At 42.8% G+C, this 24133-nt stretch overlaps 2 protein-coding genes across 3 annotated transcripts; both read right to left on the bottom strand.

Annotated features, from left to right (window-relative positions):
- Window positions 1–7493: 7493 nt before the first annotated feature.
- On the bottom strand, window positions 7494–19534 carry eftud2 (elongation factor Tu GTP binding domain containing 2). Its single transcript, XM_076085677.1, has 28 exons — window positions 19408–19534; window positions 18635–18750; window positions 18367–18529; window positions 18122–18200; window positions 17859–17934; window positions 17325–17390; window positions 17195–17230; window positions 16860–16950; window positions 16673–16755; window positions 16096–16262; window positions 15858–15982; window positions 15691–15754; window positions 15497–15587; window positions 15251–15386; window positions 15015–15142; window positions 14529–14722; window positions 13932–14043; window positions 13692–13832; window positions 13385–13486; window positions 13217–13299; window positions 12848–12934; window positions 11812–11938; window positions 11444–11531; window positions 11159–11277; window positions 10741–10835; window positions 10495–10648; window positions 8103–8210; window positions 7494–8017 (listed from the first exon to the last, which is right to left on the bottom strand). Exons 2-28 carry the CDS (start codon window positions 18737–18739, stop codon window positions 7922–7924), a joined length of 2916 nt encoding a protein of 971 aa, XP_075941792.1. The 5' UTR covers window positions 18740–18750; window positions 19408–19534; the 3' UTR covers window positions 7494–7921.
- A 1206-nt stretch (window positions 19535–20740) lies between these two features.
- phospho1 (phosphoethanolamine/phosphocholine phosphatase 1) lies at window positions 20741–22993 on the bottom strand. Of its 2 annotated transcripts, XM_076080100.1 has the most exons (2): window positions 22912–22993; window positions 20741–22325 (listed from the first exon to the last, which is right to left on the bottom strand). In XM_076080100.1, exon 2 carries the CDS (start codon window positions 22285–22287, stop codon window positions 21520–21522), a length of 768 nt encoding a protein of 255 aa, XP_075936215.1. In that variant the 5' UTR covers window positions 22288–22325; window positions 22912–22993; the 3' UTR covers window positions 20741–21519. The 2 variants fall into 2 exon arrangements, with proteins under 2 accessions (XP_075936215.1, XP_075936213.1); XM_076080098.1 differs by lacking the exon at window positions 22912–22993 and having other exon boundaries at window positions 20741–22493.
- Between the last annotated feature and the right edge of the window lie 1140 nt (window positions 22994–24133).

Here is a 24133-nt window from a genome sequence, read left to right as displayed (position 1 = left end):
AAGGCTGTGAAATGCCAAACTGCACTTACTAGATGGGAAGAAATAAGGAATGGAGGTAGGTATGCTTCTACTGGCAGCTTACCAAAAAATAAATGCTGAATAAATGCATAGCATCCATCCAAATGTTACATAGAAAGCGAGCACCATTCACTAGCACTCAGCTCTTTCAGTTGGCAATATCGCAAACCCATATGCCTTGACATATAGCGAGGGTTTTCTGAAGCATAGGGGAGAAACTCATTATGGTGGCTCATATTTGAGCCACTGCTGCTGCGGCGTTGACAAATGCTCCACACAGAAACCGATGTGGCATATTTCAAAGGCATCCAGCACAATGAAACTGTTTCTCGTCATTATGAATAATGCCGCTTGCTGACCAGGTTAACCCCTCTGAGTGGGGGGAGTGTTTCTTTTGATATACTGACTTAAAAAATGATGCGATAATCACTGAATCAGCGGTTATGTGTGGGGCTGTCAAAGCCATAGTTGGCACATTCTGCTGTGATGGAGGTAAAAGGGTTTTAGAGCTCGAGCACCATGGGTAACGGCACCATCACGGATAAGTCAAATCCTGAGTGCTTTTAGTTGCAAATAATTGTATGTTTAATTGGGCAATATTGTGACCTGGAATGGTAATTGTTAGAAATGTATTGTTGTTTTGGTAACTATTGTTATTCTGTGAGCATAAAACCTTTACCATTTAATAAGCTCTACTGCTGTGGTCAGCATTTTTGTCATCCTTTTTTAAAGAATTCAGCTATCGTTTGATAATGTGACTCTGCATAGTAAAAGACAACACTTATACTACAAATCAGCACAAAAATAAAAAGGCATTGTTGGCAAAGCTTTTCTACACTTGTAAAATACATTCATCATTAACGAATCTCAAGAGTTTGCCAATAACGTCATTATAAAGTCTGCATGTACTTCCACTAATTTGAACTAATTTGATTTAACCGAATCCCGAGGTGAATCCCTGCACCGCCGATCTACACCATGTTCACGCTGAAATGATTAGAGAACAAAAGAGTATGAGAGATGGTTGTTCAGTCTATATACTTGATGAGCATAGATTTTTAAGGGTAAAATTGCATTTGATTTGAAACTGGTGGGCAGCATATATGGACTCCAAATTAGCAGCTTCTACGCGCCGTTCACGTCAGCTTCACAAAAGCACGTTTGTATGGAGAAGTTGCTCTCTTGTTGCTCACAGCTTGGCCCTGGCCAACGTGCTACACTTGCATAAAACCAAAGAAAATCCAGTGCAAATTCAACCAAAAATGAATCACAAAGATGCAACCGTCGTCTGTGCGTTATCGTGCCCAATCGTGCGCCCATGACCCCCAACATTCACTCTCACCAGGGGTTCCGTTGGGTTAGAAATTAGCACATTAAGAACAAAGATGGAAATTATTACAATATTGGGAATTAAAAGACAAGATCTTACCGCTATGCGAGTCTGTGAAGATGCTTTAATATGTAAGATGATCCTTTTTTGAGGGGAGGGGAGGGTCGTTTTGGTCTTGATGAGGTCCAAACTTGAATCCCACCGTTGATGATCTGCTTCACTTCTCGGGAGGAACCAGCACGGTTTTTCACAGATGTCTTTTTTTTTTTTTTTATCTCATAGCGTCACTACGTGTAAGCATTCTTTGTCCATAGCAGCCTCACTATTCTGTCTTCGGTCGAGGTACGTCGTTTAAACTATGTGGTCTGCTGCGTAAAACCGGTGCCAAAATTCCTGCGGGCCCGTTCCGTTGCATCGATGCTAAACAATAGTCTGGTCATTTTGGCAGGGGCTGAACCTACGCCGCTGCCGAGAGCATTCGCATCTGCTAATTACAACCAAATCGTGAGCGCTAGTTTGTCCATATCTCCGTGACAAGCTCGAGAATTCGGCACTAAATATCGCTCACATGTGGTATTGTCTTTCGGATCCCTCATCTTTTTCCTCTCCGCAGGAGGAGTGGACAGTGGAGTTGCCGATCTGTTGATAGCTGGAGGTCCACCCACATCCAGCGGTGTCTTTGTCTTGTATTTATCTTGACCGGGCTTTCCGACGTGTGCAACATACAGCCTGGCGCTGGCTAGATGGGGTCTCTTTGAGTGACAGCTGGATTCTCTGACGGAAAGCTTGGCGACCCTTCTTTCAAGGGGAGCAGTAAAGCCGGATGTTGCGCGCACGCGTCTTTGACAGTGCGCGCCCCCGACAGGTCACACATCTTGGGTCGACAAACATCTGGCAAAAAAAAAAAGAAGGGCAAGCCAATTTATTTTTAAACAAAATCTTTTCATGGTGTTTGTAATAGCAATATTAGCTACAGAGTATTCCTGATATGTCCTTGTTACGGTTTAAAATTATTTATTCAATAACTAATATTTGTATACTATTTCTTAATGTAGGATTACTATGGTTTTGTAGTAATCTTATATTTACATTCTGAGTATTCGTATTGAAGCCTTTTTTGTCTGTGTTACAGGTTATTGTTGCATAATCATCCTTAATAGGATTTTTAACTGCTACGGTATAATTGTATTATCATAATTGACTAATAGGTGGATAGTATTACTTGAAAATATAGGATTAATATGTTTGTTTGTTGTTGTTTTTTCTGGTTTGCGGAACACGAAGCATATAGTCATAAGTTACAGTGCAGTTCAAGATACTGCGAGTGGAACGATAAGTAAGAAATCATGTACTCGAGAAACCTAAAGAAAGGGAACACATATGGCTCATTTGGCAAATTGAAACAGCTATAGGTGCTTCGAGTTTGCAGCTTGATTGTTTGCTCACAAATTCTTCCATTCCCCCGCCCATTCTGCAGCCCCCTCAGGCATCCGTCCATGTGCAGTCTCTATCAGTCTGTGCAGCTAAACTCTGGATTGACTTCTGGATCCTCTAAACTCTGCAGTGATTCAGTATTGTGGGTCCTTTAGGGGCCCTAGGGTGCAGGAGTCACACTGTCACATGCTTGCGGTTTGTTTTGAGTGCAGCTCCGACCTTGACGGACCTCAAATTGTCACTGACCTGCTGGGCACTGATGGCGCCCTCCTGTGTTTCTGCGGGATAAGCTACATTTGACTATTCAAGAGGGAGATGTCAGAACATATATGTATGATGCTCTTTGGTGTATGGAGGAACTGAAGATATATCCAGGACAGGGTTTGGAAAAGTTTGGAAAGGGCACATTTGTAAATTGAGTGAAAATGCATTAAGACGCAAATTTAGAGACATGGTTCTTGTTAAATAGTAAATGGACTGTACTTGTATAACGCTTTTCAATTCTTCCAACCCCTCAAAGCGCTTTAACACTACATGTCATCCTTCACCCATTCATACAGTGATGGCAGGGGCTACCATGCAAGGTGCAGCCTGCCCATCAGGACTAACTAATCATTCATACCCATTCACACACCGCAGGAATCGCCTGCAGGAGCAATTTTGGGGTTAAGTGTCTTGCCCAAGGACACTTCAACATGGACTAGCGGAGCCGGGGATTGAACCGCCGATCCTCTGATTGAAGCAGAAGCAGGGTTGCTCTACCACTTAGTAATAACATTACTAAAAATTACATTATTTATTCGGTTACATAACTGGATGTCAATATTTGCCATCGACCACTTAAATATTGTCATATGAAATATGTACAGTAAACAGCAGTTATTTTTAACTCAACAGCACTGGAAAATGTCATTAAAAATATTTTTTATTTAGTCACAAAAAATGTCATGTTGATGTGGTAATACAGTATGTCATGAAAAAGAAATAAACAAGTCATTAAAAAATGTATTGGTATAGTATACAATAAAAAACGAGCTTATTAAACTATGCCATAAGCATAAATCATGTCAAAAAAATATAGTATAGTTTGCCATAAAAAGTCATTCAGGATTTCACAATATAGTATGTCCACCATTCTCCCACTTTCAGAAGATACCTGGGATTCTGCAGAACAGAAATCATCACTCCCATTTTGCACTGGTAATATTAGATACTTGGGTATTGATAGTTCATAAAAAAGTCATAGTATAGTATGTCCAAAAAGTCCTTAATACGTATTGGTATAGCCTGTCAAAAACAATTCTGGTATAGAATGTCGAAAAAAGTCATGAAAAAGTCATAGTATAGTATGCCGAAAAATGTCAGTGTAGTATGTCGAAAAACTGTCATAGTATAGCATGTTGGAAAACGGTCATAGTATAGCATGTTGGAAAACGGTCATAGTATAGCATGTTGGAAAACGGTCATAGTATAGCATGTTGGAAAACGGTCATAGTATAGCATGTTGGAAAACAATCTTCAAAAAGTAATAGATTAGCATTTTCAAAAAGTCATAAAAAAGTCACAGTATAGCATGTCAAAAATGTCATCGTGTAAAATGTCGGAGAAAAAAAAGAAGAGTATAGTATGTGATTAAGAAGTCATAAATGTCATACTATGTGCGACATAAAATAAAATGAATTTTTTATGATATTGTGAATATTTTAAGTCATAAAAAGTGTTATAAATCAGTCATAGAATTGTCATGTACAAAATCATAGTGTAGTATGCCATAAAAGTATCGTAAAGAAAGCCATGTTGTATGCCATTAAAAAAAGTCAGAGGATAGTCTGTCGTATAAAACGTAATAATATAGTATGTCATACAGGGTCATAATAATAGAGTATAGTATGGCATATAAATAAAATGTCATACTATAGTTGGTCACAAGAAAAGTTATAATATACCTCCCCCAACCAGTAGAAGTGCTATTAACTGCATATTGCTGCAAGGTTACAGTGAAATATTAATAGAGATGGATTAAGTCACGTTTACTATGAATCCAATGGAATTTTCAGCAAAGTTCTTAAGTGAAGTTTTTTTTTTAATCAGATTTCAAATACAAGTTTTACAATGCATTTTATCATTGGAGCCAACTTTACCTTTCTCCAAAATTGTAAAGTCAAGTGGTTTAAAATGGTCATAGGTACGTTCAAGTACAAAATGGCAAACCTCCAAAGGAAAGATATCGTATGTATGTTATAATGTAATTTGAGATGACTTTTCTTAATTTTCATACAGTAAAATAACTACACATTTGACATGGTCAGGGTCGTATTGAAAGTTTCAACAAACCTCAAAATATGACTTTTTAATGACTTTGGAGCTTATTCTACTTAATTGATATATGTTGTGTAATATATTGTGAATAATTATTGATGTCTTTCTTTCTAAAAATCCCAAACAGCGGCTGGCTTGACCAGGTTTTCGCAAATGACTGCTCGCTTTGACCCAGCCTTGTAAACATTATGAGACAACATGCACAAAAAAAAAGCTTCTTTATCAGCAGATTGTCCGAATAAAATTGCCTGACGGGACTCTGCATGCCAGCAGCTTCCTACTTTGGGCTGGATGTTCTGAAGGGAAAGGTCTGTGCGTGACGTTAGCAGGAAGAGACAAGTGTGATTGAGTCACAGACGCGTGACAAAGCCTGACAGAGGTGTGCAGGTGCAGAGAGAGAAGGCAAGAAGAAGTGGTAAAATAAGAGGACGGATGTATTGCAGGAAAAGGTGACTGATGAGGCGGTTGAGAGCAGATGGAGGTGGAAAGGAAAAAGGAAAAGGCCTCACTCGCAGGAGAAGGGTGCCCCTAGCCGGCCCTATACCGAGGCAGAGTCTTGTTCTCGTCTATAATTAGCACAGGGACCACAGATTGTAACGAGCGCTCCGGGGCCTTGTGTTCAGACCGGCAAGAACTGCTGCCATCCGTCTCCCCGCCCAGGGCGAGGCACGATCCCGGCTTCACGCCAGCGCAGGGGAGGAGTGACGGAACCATGTCGTCTGAGTGCACATGTGCAGAGTTGATGCCTGCAGATGAGCGAGTACAAACCCTGAACGCATCTGCGTGCGGATACCTTGATGAGCAAAGTGTCATCGTTGTATTTAGAGCTTTCTAATGGTGGGTTCATGTTTACAGCAAATTCCTCAATCTGTTCATTTCTCCTTCCCCTCAGCAGTTGTAAAGGGCACAGTATCCCCCCCCCATCACCATCTGCTGAAAACAAAAAAATCCCTTTTCTCACTGGACAGGATTGACATTCAGTCCAAATGTCAAAGCCGCTCAGGCCCTTTTTGACTCTTGCTGTCCCTGGTCTTACCTTCCCCATCTCCATCACCTCCAGGACTGTTGGGAAGATTGTCAGCGGTGACTGATGAAGGACTGAGCCGTTCAGACACCGCAGTCTTCTGAAGGCGTGACGAGACTCGCACGTCCATCCATCATGAAGTGTAGTTAAACGCTGCTGTTCAGAGTGATTATCCACTCAACATATACTATGTTTTGAAGATGAAATACGCATCACCTGTGGGCTTGAAAGGTTGTCAGTTTTATCTTTCACAAAGCTGTCGTCAGCTGGAAATCTTTGGATGAAGCATCCCTTAGACACTCGAGGCCCACTGTGCTTGATAATACTAATAAAACATGTATTTGTCCTCTTGGGGAAATTCATTTTTTATTTTTATTTTCTAGACTGGCACCTCTCCAGCTACCAGTCCACTTCGTACCTGTTCCGTACTGGACTTGAACCAGCTATCCTCCTGTTGTCTACGGACTGAGCAACTATCAGCCCTAAAAACAAGGTTTCCTGAGTGGAACGCTTCAGGCTTTCACTTTGCACGACTCTGTTCACATTCAGAACAGATTTACTTTAGAAACTGCTCTATAAAGTAAACAGACAGATCTGTCATCAGGGTGAATATGAACATTACTTTCTATTGCAGCCTCATTTTGTTTCTGTCGGTTTGATGAATGTATCGTTACATAACGTATCCTAAACACAACATCCATCGTGCTCGTTAAGTGTTCCTTTGAGTTCAAATTAAACTGGTTAATTATCAATATTACATAAATATACTAAACAGGTTGATATTAACCATCCTTTTATTGTTGATGTCTAGGCTGTCTTTTTATTTTTTTTAGTAGCTTTGGTTAAATTTGCACTATGTTCATTTGAAGTAACATTTCAACCCTTTAGCTATGTACTTTGACCTTTTGCCTTACTTACTACTTTTCAGCCTACTGTCTTAACTGGAATGGTAGTTCATTAGTCATTGCATATACTGAAGATCAGTTTCACACTTATTCTTTTTGTGGTTATTTTCCTCCAAAACACAAATGTGGATTTCTTGGTTAACTACTCCACAATCATTCTACTGGGGTACCGTTAGAAAGTCTTGAACCTCATTGAGAGAAACCTTTTTACAAAGAGCAAACTTACATTTTCAGATAACTCGAGTGTCAATACCAAATCTTGCTGTAGCCTTCCTTCTTTTTCCTGTTATGTGGCCCTAACCTTTGGTTCCTCTCCGCCGGCCTCCATCAGTCAACGCCCACATAGCGTCCCAGACACCGCTCAAACTCCCTCTATATCAAATACACAAGCCCTCTAAAGTTGCATCATTGTGAGGATGTGGGTTCTTTCATTGACTAACAAAGTGCAGAATAATGAAACGCATTTCTTTGAATTAGACTTTTTATTCAGAAATACGCCAGACCAATGACATCCAATTTCTTTAAAAAACGCTTCCAAGTCATCGTATTCTACAAAAACAATGATAATTTGTACAAATAAGAAATAAAAATACAAGAAAAGACGACAAACCTCTGCAATGTTTTGACAGACATTTTCAAAAATGAAAGATCACCTGAATCGATCCAAGTGATCTCACTTTGTCACACATCTTATAAAACGGTTGGTTGGTACAGATAAGCTAATAACAGCAATGGAGTCTTGAGATCCAGAATAACCACTGTGCAACCTGATTCTATCAACTCCCTCTATGGGTTCTGCGTTATTGCAGTTAGATTGAATATTGATAAAATGCAGGATTTGCTGTTGCGTGACGAGTGGAGGTTTTGGTGTTGCACTTATGGTTTGCAGTCTCACATCGGGTAGTTCAGCACCACGTCCTGTTTGGCCAGCTCCAACAACATAGGATCATCGAAGAACTTGCTGATGCTCACATCCTCACTCAGACCCTGCAGAACAAACAAACACACGAGGTCAGCCGAGGTAATACACCAACAGCTGCGACATGATAAACAGGGGAGACAAAAGGCTCACCTTGCGCCTTCGGGTCTTGATCATGAACTCTCTGGCCAGGTGGGGGGCAGGTTGAGGCTCAAGAGGCCTGATCACAATGCTCTTGTCTAAAGGGTCTCCGGGGACGATCTGAAAGGAGATATTAAATGAAGTAAACCCAGAGAGAAGAAGCAGCTAAATCTGAGAACATGAAACGTACATCAAATGCTGAGCTTTAACAAACTGAGTGGACACTTCTAATAGTGGCTCTGACCTTTCACTAAACATCTGATTCAGTTGCAAGTCTGTCCTATTGTTGCCGAGTCAGGAGTGCGTCCATCAACGTGATGGAAAAGCAACGTGAAGTCACTGCTTCAGTTTGTGACCAATGCGATGTTGGCAGGTTCAGTGAGAAGAAGTGTTCACGAGCTTTTAAAAATGATTCACTAAATCCATTTTCTTAAGGAGCTTACAACGTGATCTCATTGTCGTGGATATACGATACGTTCCCCCTGAAAACAATGCACGAAGAAAGAGAAGGAACGCTGAATCTGGAAAACGTTGGGTAGAGTGGTCGACATAAGATGTTCCCAGCCTCGGGGACAGATTAAACGGTGGGGGGGGGGGGGGAATAAATCAATGGAGTGGCTGAAGCCCAATCAACAGATGGAAGAGAGCTGCTAACAGTAACTCAACACTGTGCTGTTTGCATGCCAATACTGGCAGTACATAAACTAATGAGGGAGGCACACACAGCCTTTTTGAGTTCAATGGGGCAAACAACACAGTTTAGGGACTCGCATGTTATCCTTATTTTCTAGGGCAGTTTAATCAATATGTGCCGACAGGAATAATGTCTGTTGAAGCCCAGAGCAGAGGAGTAGATTCACAGTGTTGATTGTATCAGGTTCAAACTCTGTAGCTGCCCGTTAGAAAGCAAATTGGTCAGGTGATTGGTATTGGACCCGAGGGGTGTTCTTGTCGGGAAAATGGTATTTTCTGTTCAGCACTAACAGCCTAACACGAGGCGATATGGAAATAAATCATCACACGTGAACGCATGACAGGAAGTCAAAATAGAACGTTCTTTTAGCCGACAAAACATTTCAGGAATAAGCCACGGGGGGGGGGATGTAATTAATAACTGCTTTGCTTCATATTACGGTGATTAAAAACAATCGTCATGATTTGTACTGAAAGGTCAATATACTGCTCAGGGCCAACAGTACTGTAAAGCGTGGTAATACAAGCTTCACCAATCGTTGGTACTGCAGAGACAAAAATGTCAACAAAGGTTTTCATTTGTACAAGCATGTAAATAAATAATTCATGTCTCGTCTCTTGTTTAACACTTGGATTTTCACCTCAAGGGGAAAAAACATTAAATATTTGCACGGAGGAAACCTTTCTGTCTCCCAGATGAATGCCTTTGCTATTAGCTATTAATCTTCCCTAAGTGGAGTTAACTTTCACTGACACAGCTCTGCAGAGTGCAGACACAAACACATGTCAGACACAGCACACAGAGACGGTTACATTATACTTAAAACTTAATGACTCAACACTCCACATCAAAAGCAATTTAGCAGGAGTGGCGGACATGTGCACAAGGTTTGACACTGTGCTGCACAAGCTGCCACAGTTGTGTGTATGCGAGAGTTGGTGCTCGTGACAGAAGGATTTAAAAATCAGGTTTGTCATCTTTACGGAGCTTTTTATTTTAATCTGAAAACCGAATGTCCACATGTTCACAGTGCTTTGCATAAATTACCAATTTGGATTTCTTAGTTTAGGCATTCAAATTAATTCCCGTGACATTAATTAAGCTAGCGAGTGTTTACAGCAAGAAAGTAACACTTTTGGTTTGGACGTGTGAATAAATCTCGGGTGTGCACTTCCTTTGTGTTGCTTTAAGCGCTCTGACCAACTAATACAAATATGTCACCATTTGAGCTGCAGAATAATACATAAAGAATACATAAAGCTCGCAATAAGCTGTGGAGCCAAAGGAACAACCTTAAAAATTGGGAACAACCAACTTAATGAGAAACGTATTATACAGCAGCACAGAACAGTTCATGTTAACGGGATTGCATTGACTTATGATGCGTTCAATTTGTATCGAGCGAAGTTAAATCATGTGTACTTGTTTATTATACTTTCCATGAAAAAAAAAAATCGATACTAAAATATCAATAAACAAATAAATTCGCACATCAGAGTTGGCCATTGAAACAGCGTTGGAGAGGAATCTCTACACAGCCAGATGATAATAATAATAATAACAAGGTTTAATGGCACCCAACGGGAGAATTAGCACCATTACCACTATTTATCTCGATAAATATCAACTTCTATTATGTGCATTACGGTGGTGGGTGGAAACGTGCCATTTTATATTCTGTTCATTTGGAAGGAAAGCTGGTTTGTTTACCTGCCAGTGGTGGAACACAGACAGGGCGAAGGCCTGTCCCTGTGTATGTGTGCGTAGGTCTGTCTCAAAGCCGAAGGAGTCGATGGCGGGGATGAAAGCCTTTATGGTGTAGAGAGGAGACCCTGGAATAGGTGCATCCTGGGTGACATGACCCCTGTTAGATGACAAACACAGGACCATGTTTAAAAACTTAAAAACATTACAGAATATTATCAATGCAGATATTAGGAGAAAGAGTAAACCAACCTTCTTCGAGCCAGCACTGTGTAGACAGCAGATACACAATCAGCCGGAGCCTGAACCTCCACAAAGTAATAGGGCTCCATCAACCTCGGAGTGGCCTGCGACACAAGGCATACATTAATACATTAAAGAGAGGACAAAGGGGAGAAGATGTATGAAAATGTATGGCTAGCCCATGTACAGCTACAACACAGCCATTCATTTATCAGAAGAGCTGTGAAAGAGCCAAAGATGAGGAGAGATGCCAAAATTGTGAAAGAGGAACGGCATCGCAGTACAATTTAAAAAAAGAAACCGCAGTCAGCTAAATCCAAACCGTAATCACGATAATGGAACATTAAAGAAAGGAAAGATGAACATGAAGGCCTGAGGAGCTAATGGCAGATAAGGAGAGGAATAGGCTTAGAGAGGATGATCTCACCATGAGGAAAGCAGAGTACACCACTCTCCTGGCTGTGGGGATGACCTGGCCCCCCCCTCTGTGGAGGGGCTCCTGAGCGATGACTGCGTCAAGGATCTTAAACTTGACATTCCTGATGGCTGAGGGCAGCAGGAAGAGAGTTATGGTGAAATAACACTCATGAGGAAACATTCATTTCCCCTCCGCACAACGCTCAACTCTCACAGTTGTAGACATTCAGGCGAAGAGGAAATTCCGGCACCGATGGCAGTACAGAGAAAAACATTTAAAGAGGAGAGCACTCACGCTCGTCACACAGAGGGCCCTCTCTGGTGCCCCACTGGAAGCCCTGAACGATGCTGTCTTTGACGGAGCCGAGCAGCGCCTTGTCCACCTGCACAGGAAAAGAAGATGACATCAGGAGCAGTACAAAACCGCTGTTCTCTGATTTCAAACGTATGTAGCTTTGTGTGGTCGTTTCCCCGATTAACAGATGTAAAGAAAGTCCAGACTCTCACTTTCTCATTGTTTAGGAATTCACTTTTTTTCATTTCTGCTCTACACAGTTGAAGTAAGCACAATACAGCAGTGACCAACATTCAAATAGGAAACGTTCTCCAGACAAAGAGCACTATTCAGCCGTGATTGGCCCGCCTGGTTGGTACTAAACTCACCTCAGAGGGCAGTGTGTCATCTACAAGGATGTTTGGTCCCGTGGTGTCCGGTCCGAAGGCCCAGATGGACCTGGCAGCCAGCAGATCCCAGTCGTACTTTGTCTGGAAGAACTCTCCCAGCTTCTTCCTGCCATGAGGAAACAGAGCAGCCACTGGTTGTAAGGAGGTCTGCACGTTGTGTCAACGGGAACATTAAGGAGATTGGTTGATCGCGGGGGGCGGGGGGGGGCAGAGGGGTTAATGGAAGAGGAGTAGAGCGGAGGTTCAGTTTAATGGTGTGTGAAGTATGTCACTTCTTTGGCAGCTGGCACCACTGGGTCCAGATGGCCGAACAGATGAGCCGAGGACTGACAGGAAGCCACGCACTCACGCACACTCGTCATGTCACGGAGACGGGAAGATTCAATCATGCTTTCAGAGAGTGATTCAATTACTGAGAGACATGTGATCAATATACACGGAGGGGTTTTATGAGAACACTTGTCACAATGTACAGACGTGCTCGCCCTTTCCTTAAATAATCACATACAGAAATGCTTTTCAGACACGGTGAAGCAGAAATACATAATTATTTTCACGATGTTCTGCACTTCTGACAGTTTTCAAAACGTCTAAAGACCAAAATGAAATTTAGAATATAAATGAAAAAGACACACCAGACAGATTTAAAGCACAGTCATCAAGTAGCAACACAACTATGGATTTAGGAATATTACCCACTAATCCATAACTGCTCTTTTTAAAAGGATTATTTCAGCCGTTGGCATTTCTATCTCTCTCTACCTTCTTCAATAACAGCATTTAATTAAAGAGCCAATCATCGTGCTGGCTCCTTTATCCCTGCTAACCGAGGACATAATGAAAACTAATGGTCGGCCAGAGTGGCTCTGATGTATGGAGAAATTAATAAGGCTACTGCCATATCAGAGGGAACTCTACACATCTAACATGAAAGGCACATTAAGTCATTTCAATTAATTAAGAGGTCACAAGATCAGTGTGTGTGAGTGTGATGGCGATATCTGCTACATCTCACCTGTTCCACGTGATCTGCACCACTTCGTTCTCGATGTCCTCAGCCAGACCCTTCTCCAAGGGCTCAGCAATCATGGTGATCTTATTCCTGTCAATCACATCACACGGCTGTCAATCACTCTCTGTGAGTCCGGGGCACACTCGGCCATAGGGAAGGACTAACTGTGACAGTGACTCCAAACTGTGCACAAAGTGAACTCCAAACAAAGAAATACAACAGCCAAGAGTCTATGAGAAGCTTTAAGAGAGGAAAGTATCAGAGCTGGGAGTTTTGAGCGATAAATAATTGATCAAAGTATGTTTTCTTGTAATTGCACTCATGTCACTGTGTGTGTGTGTAAGATCTAAAACTATCACGTTTGATACGCACTTTTTGTTTGGCGTTTCAGCGAAGCACTTGAGCGATGACGTCTCTACAACCGTTTCACAGAAAGTCACGACGGGGTCAGCAACCTGTGGACAAAGACGAGCGCGGTTACACTCTCGAGTATCACCTTCAAGCTACGGCTGATTTTTGGGAAGCAGTGAGAAGAATTACTTTAATGTCGATCTCAGAGTACATCTTGCGCAGGTCGTGCATGACACAGTCCAGGTAGAGCTCTCCTGTGCCCAAGATAACATGCTCTCCAGATTCCTCCACCTGAAAGACAAAGAGAGCCACATACGGACAATTATCATTTATGCAATTAAGTAACACAATTATTGTTGAGATCAGTTTTGTCCTTCCTGCAGGATCCATATTTGTAGTTTATTTCCCAGGAAACCATTTCAAGAGGCTACCACGCTGGTTAAATGTCTAACCGTATAAGTACCGGACCCACTACTGTACTTGTGCGGTGACGTACCTTTGTGGTGAGAGACGGATAGCTCTTGTTGACCTTCCTCAGTCCGTCCAACATTTTCGGCAGCTCCGACGGGTTGACGGGCTCCACTGCAATCTTTATAACCGACGCCGTGTTGAACTTCAGTGGTCTGAAAATCTGAGCCTGTCAGAGAAAGCAAAAAAAAAAAATGTCAACTGTGCCGTTTCTCATGGAGGTCGTTTTAAAATGTTCTCAGAGGGATTTCTCGCTTCAGCCTCAAACCTCCTCGTTCCCTCTGGGCTCCGTGATCGTTGCCGTCTTGACGATCGGCTGGTCGCAGCCTTCGATTAGAACCCAGTTGCCGGCAGGAACTCGGTTCACCTCAATTTGGTATCTAAAAATGAGGACGGCACGGTATTATTTGATGTGGATATGATATTTATATACTGTATTTCTTTGTGATAAAATGACATATACACCAGACAATATTCCCAGTCTGCACCTCTCAAACGAGACCCCATATATCAGGGGTCACTAATAGGCGGACCCAGACGCCGTTGTATCTGGACCCTGGATTCATAACCGATGGATGATTGAGAATTAGGACATTTTCACGGAGTGTTTCTATTTTAACTGGTGCAACTTTTCTAGCTTATACGACACTTGTTCAGCAGTTCAGGAAGCACTCCAACCAATCATGTGCGTTGTAAACCATCTCAGGTGATGCTACTCGGCCAATCACAGCTCAGGTTAGATGCTATTGTGATGTTTCGGACCTTTGCACGAGGAAATTCTCTCAGACTGAATATTAATTGAATACCCCTGCCACATAGCATATTAATATTATACTCCATTAACAAAAACAACCCCGCAGCGTACCTGGCAACTGAAATCCAGAGACGGCCCACGGTGCAGACCTGGGAGTCCTCCTCGTCTTCGAGGGTGTAGTTCTCTCCTAAAACCTTGACAGGCTGACCGGCCTGAATGGTCCCACTCAGCACTCGGCCAAACGCATGGAACTGAACCCCATCCTCGGTGCTGTACATCTTAGTGGTGTGGCACATCAGAGGACCCTGAGGAAGAGAGGCATGAGGTGAGCAGGAAACAGGGATGAGAGAGAGAGATAGAGACTAGGGCGGGAAAGTCTTACCGCTGATGGAACTTGGCAAACTGTGATCAATGTCTGGTATTGTCTTATTTACAAGCCTGTTCCTTTCAAGCCAATTAAAAACAGCCTGTTGGCCTAATCTGTACGAGCAACTGGAATGACTAGAAACAGACTGCAGCAGTTTGCAGTTAATTGGCGTATCTGTTTCTCACCAGCTGATAAACAGGAGATTCCTGCTCTACTTCCTTTATACTCACATCAGGGTCGCACTCTACCATGGCCTCCCCAAGGTCTGAGTCCAGACCTCCAGCGTACGTGTGCTCTATCTTGCTCCTAGCACCCTCCTGTGGTGAGGGGATGTGATGTACACACATGTCCACAAAGCCTGGAGAGAAGAAATCCACGCTCCACTTAACACGTTTACCAAATCACGATCGTAATTAATAGAAGTTATTATAACACTATAGATAGATAAAAACAAATCAAGCCTTACCAGTGAACTCTCCAAAGAAGCGGTTACAGACGAGCCTCAGCAGGGGTCTGATGTTCAGCTTCAGTTCCTCTTTAGTCAGGTGGATCCCCAGCTCATCCAGAACTCTGGGGAGAGACGTGTCCACATCCCCAACCACCTAGACACAAAGAGGATCTGGGTGAGGACGACACGCTGAGGTCTAAGCTGAACGTATTGTACCTAATTGTTTTGCTTTGTCACACAGAAATGTGTGAGCCGTGTGTTAACCTGTGAGAGGATCTTGTAGAGAGGCTCCAGAACAAATTCCACAAAGCTGCGCTGAGAGTTACTGCTGGGAGCTTTCTTTGTGAACTTGCGACTGAACAAAAAAAAAAAAAGAGAGAGGATACAAGAATGAGTTAAAAGACGATAGCTCAGCAATAAATATTAGCATTCTGTTCATGTCCAAATTAATTACTCACGTTTTGGGGTTGAAATAAATGTCTCCCCAAAGCCTCTTGGCAAACTCATTATAGTTGATGTCACCTGCAAACACAAAGAGATGAAACGTTAATACCTCACTTAACTGCAGTAGGCATGAGATAAGAAAAAGGATGCGCCAGAGCCGGGTTATGCAGAGCAGCCTTACCGTAGGTGTCCGAGTAGATCTTTGCAAAGGACCCCAGAGTGAAACAGACGCTGTACTGAGAGCTGGCAAAGCACACGTTCCCAAGGAGAGGAGACACCACCAAGTTCTCATCTGTGGAGTAAGTGCTGAGGAGGAGGAGAAATGACCATGAAGTGTCTCATGTTGGCCCACCAATATGTCGCACTACATCTCATGCTCTCTGAAACACTGTGTGCACGTTATGGGTTTTCAGTATTACCTGAGCAAACCATTGACCTCATCCACGATGTGGCGAAGTTTATAATAAGCATCTGTGGGAGGCAATTTGAGCTCCCCAATGAGCCGGTCCACCTTGTTGATGCAGATGGTGATGGCCATACGCTCCTGAACGGCATGCTTGATCAGGCGCTCTGTGTTCAGCATCACCTGTGCAGAGATACATAAAGGTCACGTTTCCACCAAGCAGTCCAGCTCAGTTCATTACACACACACACACACATTCATTACACAAGGCAGAGTTAAAACACTGCAGACCACCGACTGCTCACAGAGAATCATCAGTAATGCTGCACAAACCCGCCGTTTTTAAATAGCCAAGCTAGCTTCAATAGCAATCGCAATTTTTAATTCACTCGCCCCAGATTTTTAAAAGAAATGGTAGCTCGCAAAACTACGTCGTATACACGACACGAAATTATTCAGCAAATGTCCCGTTGACGGTGATTTTAAGGCAGTTTCACGTTCAGCTTAGAATCCTGCCTACACTGAGGGCGGACCCGTTTTGAAGGTTGAAGAGCGTTGACAAACGTGCAAAGGGAAAGAACGTATCGACTCACTCCTTCTGCTGCATCTATGAAGAGGACGATACCGTCTGAGAGCCGGATGCTAGAAGTGACCTCGTCAGAGAAGTTCACGTGGCCTTAGAGGGAGACACAAGGTTTGACATCAGGTTCTGCTACGATACACCAAAACAAACCACCAAACATGCATTCAGTCAACGCCACATCCAGCCGTGCACTATACCTGGTGTGTCCATGATGTTGAAGAGGTAGGATTTTCCTCTGGAGTCGGGCAGGACCATTGTGACAGGGGCGCTCTTGATACCCACGCCTCTCTATGGAAAAAGCACAAGATAGAAATACATTTGCAGGAGATGAAACATAATTCTATCACCTTTAAGCTTATTCTGGCAACATGGTCCTGCAACCTCCACACTTTAGTCAAGTTGTCAAATTAAACCATTCCTTTGTGTATTTCCATATTTGCAATTCCTTGACATTCTAATATGCGGTAACCCAATATATTTTAGGATACAATGAATACTTATTATTATGCTACAATTCAACAAAACCACTCACCTCCTGTTCTGTGAAGAGGATGTCGGTGTATCGGAGCTGAAAAATTCAAAAGTCATGTTAGTTCTGCTGTATTATGCAGAATATAAGTGTAATAATTTCGCAACATGCGTTTATTACAGTCGACACTCACATCCACATCGTCTCGCTTCCTGATTTCTGGGTGCGTCTGTTCAATCAGGCAGTCCACGAAACAGGTCTGAACAGAAGAAAACAAATTCATTAGATCCCTATGGAGGCACAGATGAGTCCAAAGAGCAGCCAAGTTATTAGCATATGCTCTGAAACATTCATATCCTCATACATTTTTCATCTTAAGAACACATGTCCTCTTTGGCAAAATGCCACAGAAGAGCCATGCAGTGATTCTCCAATTATTGTACAGGCCTGGCGGGCTGCCAGCCAAACAAGAATCCCTGCCAGACCAAAAAAAAAAAATATTTTTAATGCTAAAAATTATTCTAAATATCCAATCCAGTATTTTCGCTATACTTGTATTTTTGCTCCTGGTGTTATTCGTCACTGTTTTGGAAGAAGGAACAATGTGAGATACATGCGAACCAGCTTTAAAAGTGACATATTTTCTTTTAAATGACGAGCTGAGCATAAAAATAAAAAGCTAAAAGAGAAACAAGAAGCCAGACGCAGCCATAAGGCAGACTCTAACCTTGCCGTGGTGAAGATGACCACACAGGGTGACGTTACGGATTAGCTCAGGACCATCCATCAGATCTGCAAGGAATCTAACAAGATAGAAGAGGGATATCAGAGCTCGAAAGACACGCAGTAAATGGCAGATATGTAGTAGGAAACACTACTAATTACTGTCGTAGCAGTAATTGTCTGGATGTACATTTGCATCGTCAGACTTTATTGGCAGGGGAAAAAAAAAAAAATCACATCATGTGCATATTCATGAAGATGACTTACTCCATATCATACACAGTGGCAGGTAACTCCTGCTCCATCAGGGTGAACCGCTTGTTCTTCACAGGCTTGATGATGGGCTCTGGAGTGAAGAGAAAACACTATTATTTATGCAGATCAGAATAAAACATATTAGCATCCATCACATACCTTTACAAATATTTGAGAGCATTTGGATTAAGTAACCAAATACTGTGTCCGTTATTGTAAATCTGCTCATACATGCTACACTGTTCTTTGTATCTAACCTGTGAGAGGTTGTGTGTCTTCCTCTTGGACAATAGTTTCCACTTCGGGCCCATAAACTTCCTCTGCTGTAGGATAGTACTTCTTGTCCTCATGCAGGACCACCTCCATACCGGGGACATCCTCATCAGCATCAGCAGGCTCATCTTCATCATCATCATCACCCTGCACAAGGAGAGAGTAATTACCATGACATGTGAGCACATACTGGATTAAAAAATAAATAAAAGTACCATCAAGTTGACGGTTTATAGAAATGTTTAAGAGTACCTCGTCAACATCTCTGTCCTCTGCATCCAGATCATCTTCATCGTCATCTGAGTCCAGCTCTGGACCGATGTAGTTTCCAAACTCGTCATACAGATCAGCCTCCATCTTGTAGAGAACTGAAAGAGGGGTTATGGGTTAAATAATAGTATATGGTTTTGCTCATTTGGTAAAGACAACATACGAATTAGATCCAATGCCAAAAGATAATGACACAACATTTTCGTGAGACAAAACAATACAACTAGAATTGTCTAAATTATTATTACGAATAAATAATGAAATGTTATTTCATGTCTGTGTTGCTGTGTGATTAAATATGCACCAATAACAGTCATGTTCACGTCTCATTAGTAATATAATTTAGCATTGTGAATTACGTTTTGCTTGTTTTCCAAAAGCCGGCGACGACTTCATAACCAGCTTGCTTAAACATAACGTTACCTTAAGTTACCATTAAACCGATGCTAACTTAGCATGTAGCATAACATGCACCACGACAGCTATTCATCAAGCTTTCAGGTGGTTTCCGTCGGCAAAATGATACCGATACTAAAATATGTCTTAAGTAAGAAGTTTTCGATTATTACAAATTAACAATTTCCTTGTGTTTGCAATGTTAATAGGGAGTCAAAAACTAGCATGCTAGCCAGCTAACAAGTACAGAAATGAATGAGTTTGAGGCGACGTTTCAGTTACGTTCAGCTAAAGAGAGCTTACAGCTTAGCTAGCTTACGGAACTAAACTATAACTTAATGGCTACAAAACCAACTCACCTGTATGATGTTATAGTGCAGTCTGCAAAGATTATTATCGAAACGAGATAAAAGTTGGGTGCGTTTTCAAAAGATAAATAATTTCCCAAAAAGCGCCATGCGCACGAGCTATTGCTTCCGGCTTTCTTCTTCTACTGACATGAGGGCGGTTGGGGTTCACTATCGCCCCCCAGCGGTGGAGGTGTTCATTAAGAAGCATAAAAACTACACGCACACAAATCACAGTCACCCTCGCTTAATAGCCCTCGCTTCAACACCCCCAAATTACGTTACACATGCATAGTCACACGCACTTCAACACCTTTCAATTTAAGTTTTATCTTGAATATCTTGCACCGACTATTTTATTTTGTACGTGTTCACCGAAAGATTAAGAGTATGTCTCCGTGCAAATATAGCATAGCTGTGTGGCGAATTAAACTCAATGAATCTAGACGCTGTGCTATAGTTGGCTAATAGCCCTACAATAATTACATCGACCCGATCAGACATAAAGGAAGACACAATCTCATATTGTACGTTCCGCTGAGTCCTCTCACAATAAAATGTTAAATATAGATGGGCCTGTAGTTTTGCATTGCAACCACTGGAGGGCAGTGAACATCTATTAACGGTAGTTATATTTATCAATTTCAGTTTGTCATAAAATCCAATATCCTGATAAATACAGGCCTGTGCGTGTTTAACGGTTTATTACTAAATACATATTAACATGTCTACTCAGATTAACCAGTAGAGACCTATATAATGGTTTACAATGGGCATTTACAACTTTAAACTGTTCAACTGAATGAGTCCTACTCCAGGACTTTTTTTCTAAAATGAATGAATGTAAAATGTATGTAAAATCAATTATTTATGAATATTAAGATACTGAAGAAACTATACTTTTTAGATAATTAATGCAGTTTTATTTTTAGAAGAATAAACTTTTCCATTAGAACGAATGGTAAATAGCTTACTAAAACAATTATTTAACCCTCAGAAAACTATAGTACTTCAATGTAGGGGAAATCTTTGACTTTATAAGAATTACTTGGGTAGCTTTGATTTCAAAACTTTTGTTCTATTACACTCACCTACGTGGGACTTCAACCAATGTTAACGTAGGCAGAGTTGATTTGCGGTGTGTGCATGATTGGTGTGCCAAGAACTAAATGTGCCAAACATTTTAGAGAAGTGAAGCATAAAACAAGTAGGCCAACTGATGTTCAACTATTAAATATGAAATGTGGCAATTCTATGGTAAAGATAGATGTATGTAATCGGGAGGGGGGGAATTATTCCACTTGGATGTTGATGAGGTTTGATAATACATGCAGACACAGTAGGGTTTCAGTTGATGGCTTTATTCCTGCTGGATTACATATTGTGTTCAGTACAGTAAAGATACAACAGACTGACAAACAAGTTAAACAAACAAACACATCCTTACAACATTGTCATACATTTCTAAATCAGACATATATTATGTGAGAAGCACATTGTCAAAAAACATTGTGTGGTCATCTTGTAGATCTGTTGAAATGCCCTTCAGAGAGCAGTGCTACTTAGATTTAGTTTATCGAGGCTGAAATGTAATATTTGAAATAGTGAATCACACTTGTTATAAAAGAGCACCCCGTTTCTTGGTTGTCATAAATATCTAACATTTTTAAATATTGCTACTAAAGTGGACCTATACTGACCCTGTTTAACATTTTAAAGTACCATATCCCATACAAGTGTAGATTATTTATTATGCAAATAGGCCCACCCCCAAACGTTAAAGTTATAAGTTACTGTACTTCTAAATCTTTAAAAGAAAGCACTGATATGTCATTGATTTCCTGTCGTTTGGAGATAGCGGCAGGTCTCCACAATCATTAACCTGCTGATGATTATGGTCCCTCTGTCCTGAGAGTGACCTCCGGACCAAAGCGTGAGAGGCTGGACTAAGGCACGTGTAACCTGGACGCCAGACAGACACTATTTATTTCTACAGACAATACAAATGGTTTAATTGCCTTAACATTAGTTTGTGGGACTATTTAACCTGAGAATTTGACAAAATGTGTCAACTGGCCCCTTAATGCTCTCCTTTCTCCCCTCTCTGTCTCCGTGTGTGGCCCTCTACTCTGCCACCAGCTTCCTCAGCCTCTGCACCACATCCTCCCCGCTGCTCCACGGCACCGTGACCGCCTTGAACTCCCCTGGCATGGCTTCATGGATCTCCGTGATCAGCCGGTGCATGGGGAAGTCCCGCCGCGGGAAAGCCACGTCCCGGGGCCCGAGGGACAGCACCGGGCAGAAATCGTTGGCTCCGTCCCCCACGTAGAAGACCCGTTGGTACGGGCGGCCCCGCTCCTGCGTCCTGCGGGCCACGTATTGCCTGACGACCACCTGCTTGCACATGTTGTTGGGGCACCGCACGCAGTCGTGGGAGTGGAAGGGCCGCATCACCAGCCGCCCGTCCCTGTTGAAGGTGGCCGGGTTGCTGAAGATCCGGTGGAAGAGCTGGCGGGCTCCGGCGCGTCGGAGCCAGGACTCGATGAAGAAGGCGTTGGAGTCAGACAACAGCACCACCTCGAAGTCCTGCGGTGGCCGAGTGCGGAGGAACTGGAAGAGGGTGAGCATGCCGGGGGTGGCCGGTATCTTCTCCATGGAGCCGCGGATGTCGCTCTCGGTGACGCCCTGCTCCGACAGGTAGGCCAGCACGCGCTGCATGTACTCGTTGTAGCGGCCAGGTTGGTACGTGTCCTTCAGCCAGACCGGAAGGTGCTGACCCGGGGCGGTCTGCACCACTACGTCGTCGCTGCTTTCATCCACGATGGTCTCATCAAAGTCAAAGAAGATGAGGAAGCGTTTGTCGGAGGCGATCTTGGCTGCATTGGAGGCCATGATCTTTGCGCGTCTGGACCCGGCGGGCTCCCCCTCGCCTGGGGGATGGGGTGGGACATAACAGCAGTTGAATATTGAATCCCCCATGATTGACTATGCCACACCTCTGACTGTTACAGGCATCAAATCTCCACTCCTGCTCTCCTCCCACTCTCCAGCGTCCCACGCAAGGCAAGCCACAGTAAGGTGGAGGCTACCGAGGATGATTTCTGGGAAACATCAATGCGTAAATAGACGAAGAGTGGGGTTTGGGGGAGGTAAAAACAGAGTAAAACATAGATTGAATATATGAAATAGACACAATATTCTGAATATCATCTATGAAAACAGTTATGAGCTGAAAGAGAGCAAAGCAGCCAGTCAGCAGTTCAAAGCAGAAGAGGCAGCATCCACCAGCTCATGGGTCTCTGAAATAATGTACCTTTCTACAGAGGTATAATTAAGAGGTGGTCATCCTGCTGTAGCAGGAGTAAAACAATATGAGGGAAGTAAGATTATATTCGGATCTGTAAAAAAAACATGGGCTCCATGCAAATCCTGCAAGCAAGCACGCTTATACACTGTACATTAGATGAACAAGCAAGACTATGTCTCACAGTGTATAGACGGTGTCCGCCTGCCTACCTTTTGAGTGAAGCCGGTGGTCAGCAGTGGGTGTCAGCTGACCGTGTGTTTCCTTATTTCCTACCAAACTCCTTCAAGCTGTTTTTTTGCCTGTATGGAAGAAAAACACAGTGGATGCTGAATTGCCTCAGACAGCAGCACCATGCAAGGTCCCAAATAATAACTTTATAATAACCTAATTAATCCTACAAGAGTATGCCTGTGTACAAGAAAAGATAGTACGGAGTCAGATGTGATATCAAATAAGGTTAAATAGGAAATATAAAGAATAATACGCCTACAAGCACGCATTTAACGGCACCAGGTTCCGGGAGGTTACATGTCTGTGAGGTCTAGTTGGCTGTAAAACACAGTTCAAGTCCCCTTTGAGACATGTCCGTTGTCAGCCTGCCAACCTTATCTACCGACTGATAAAGTAACCTCCTTGTATCATAACAATAACAGCAGCAGAGAGCCCGGAATGCATCAGATCAAACTTCAACTCTTCTATCGAAATTCTCGCAAAAAGCATTACTGTGAGGCACGAGGCGCAGGTTTCCGATCCCCCGGTGTCGGTCGCGTCCGATCCGGTCTCGCAGAGAGTAGAGACAGAGTTCCGCCGCTCGGCCGTTGGGACGGGCGCTTTTATGTGACGGTCAAAACCACCGGAGCGGCTGTGGACGTGACCGCGCATACAAGTCCGCCCATTTAATAGCAGCCTGCTGAGCGCGTGCACGGTACTTTCAAGAGGAGAGGGGGACAGCTGTTGGGAGGAACGGAAGGAGGGAAAAAAAGAGAGAACGACAGAATGCAAATATTCTGTTTCCCGAATAGCTATATTCGCAATATTATGCATGTTAGTCAAGCGAATGTGTCAGTATTTGTTCTCGCCTCACTGCCTCTCATGGCAGACTACAAACGCATATTCAAACGTACTCGCACACACTTTCCAACGTGGATAAACACCACAGGTCTAAGAAAAGACCAGCGTAAACCGTGCACCTTTCCCTGTGTTATTAAGTGTACTGTTGACCCAGTTGAGAAAACACGGTGCCTGGCAGAGAACTCTGGGCAGTCACAGGAGAATATCTGATGCAATAGATCTCCTGCTGAAAAATTGACAACCTCCTTCAACAGGATCATCAGGATTTGGGTCAGTGTGGCCGTAAGCTCGATGGAGAAAAACAGATTTCGCTGTGGAGCTGCTTGACCTCTGACCTCTATTGTGAGGGAGACAGAGCCG

The sequence above is a fragment of the Anarhichas minor genome, unplaced genomic scaffold (genome assembly GCF_050575085.1).
Source record: "Anarhichas minor isolate MPS153535 unplaced genomic scaffold, ASM5057508v1 ptg000007l, whole genome shotgun sequence".
NCBI classification, from domain to species: Eukaryota; Metazoa; Chordata; class Actinopteri; order Perciformes; family Anarhichadidae; genus Anarhichas; species Anarhichas minor.
This window is presented reverse-complemented; position numbering and strand designations above follow the sequence as displayed.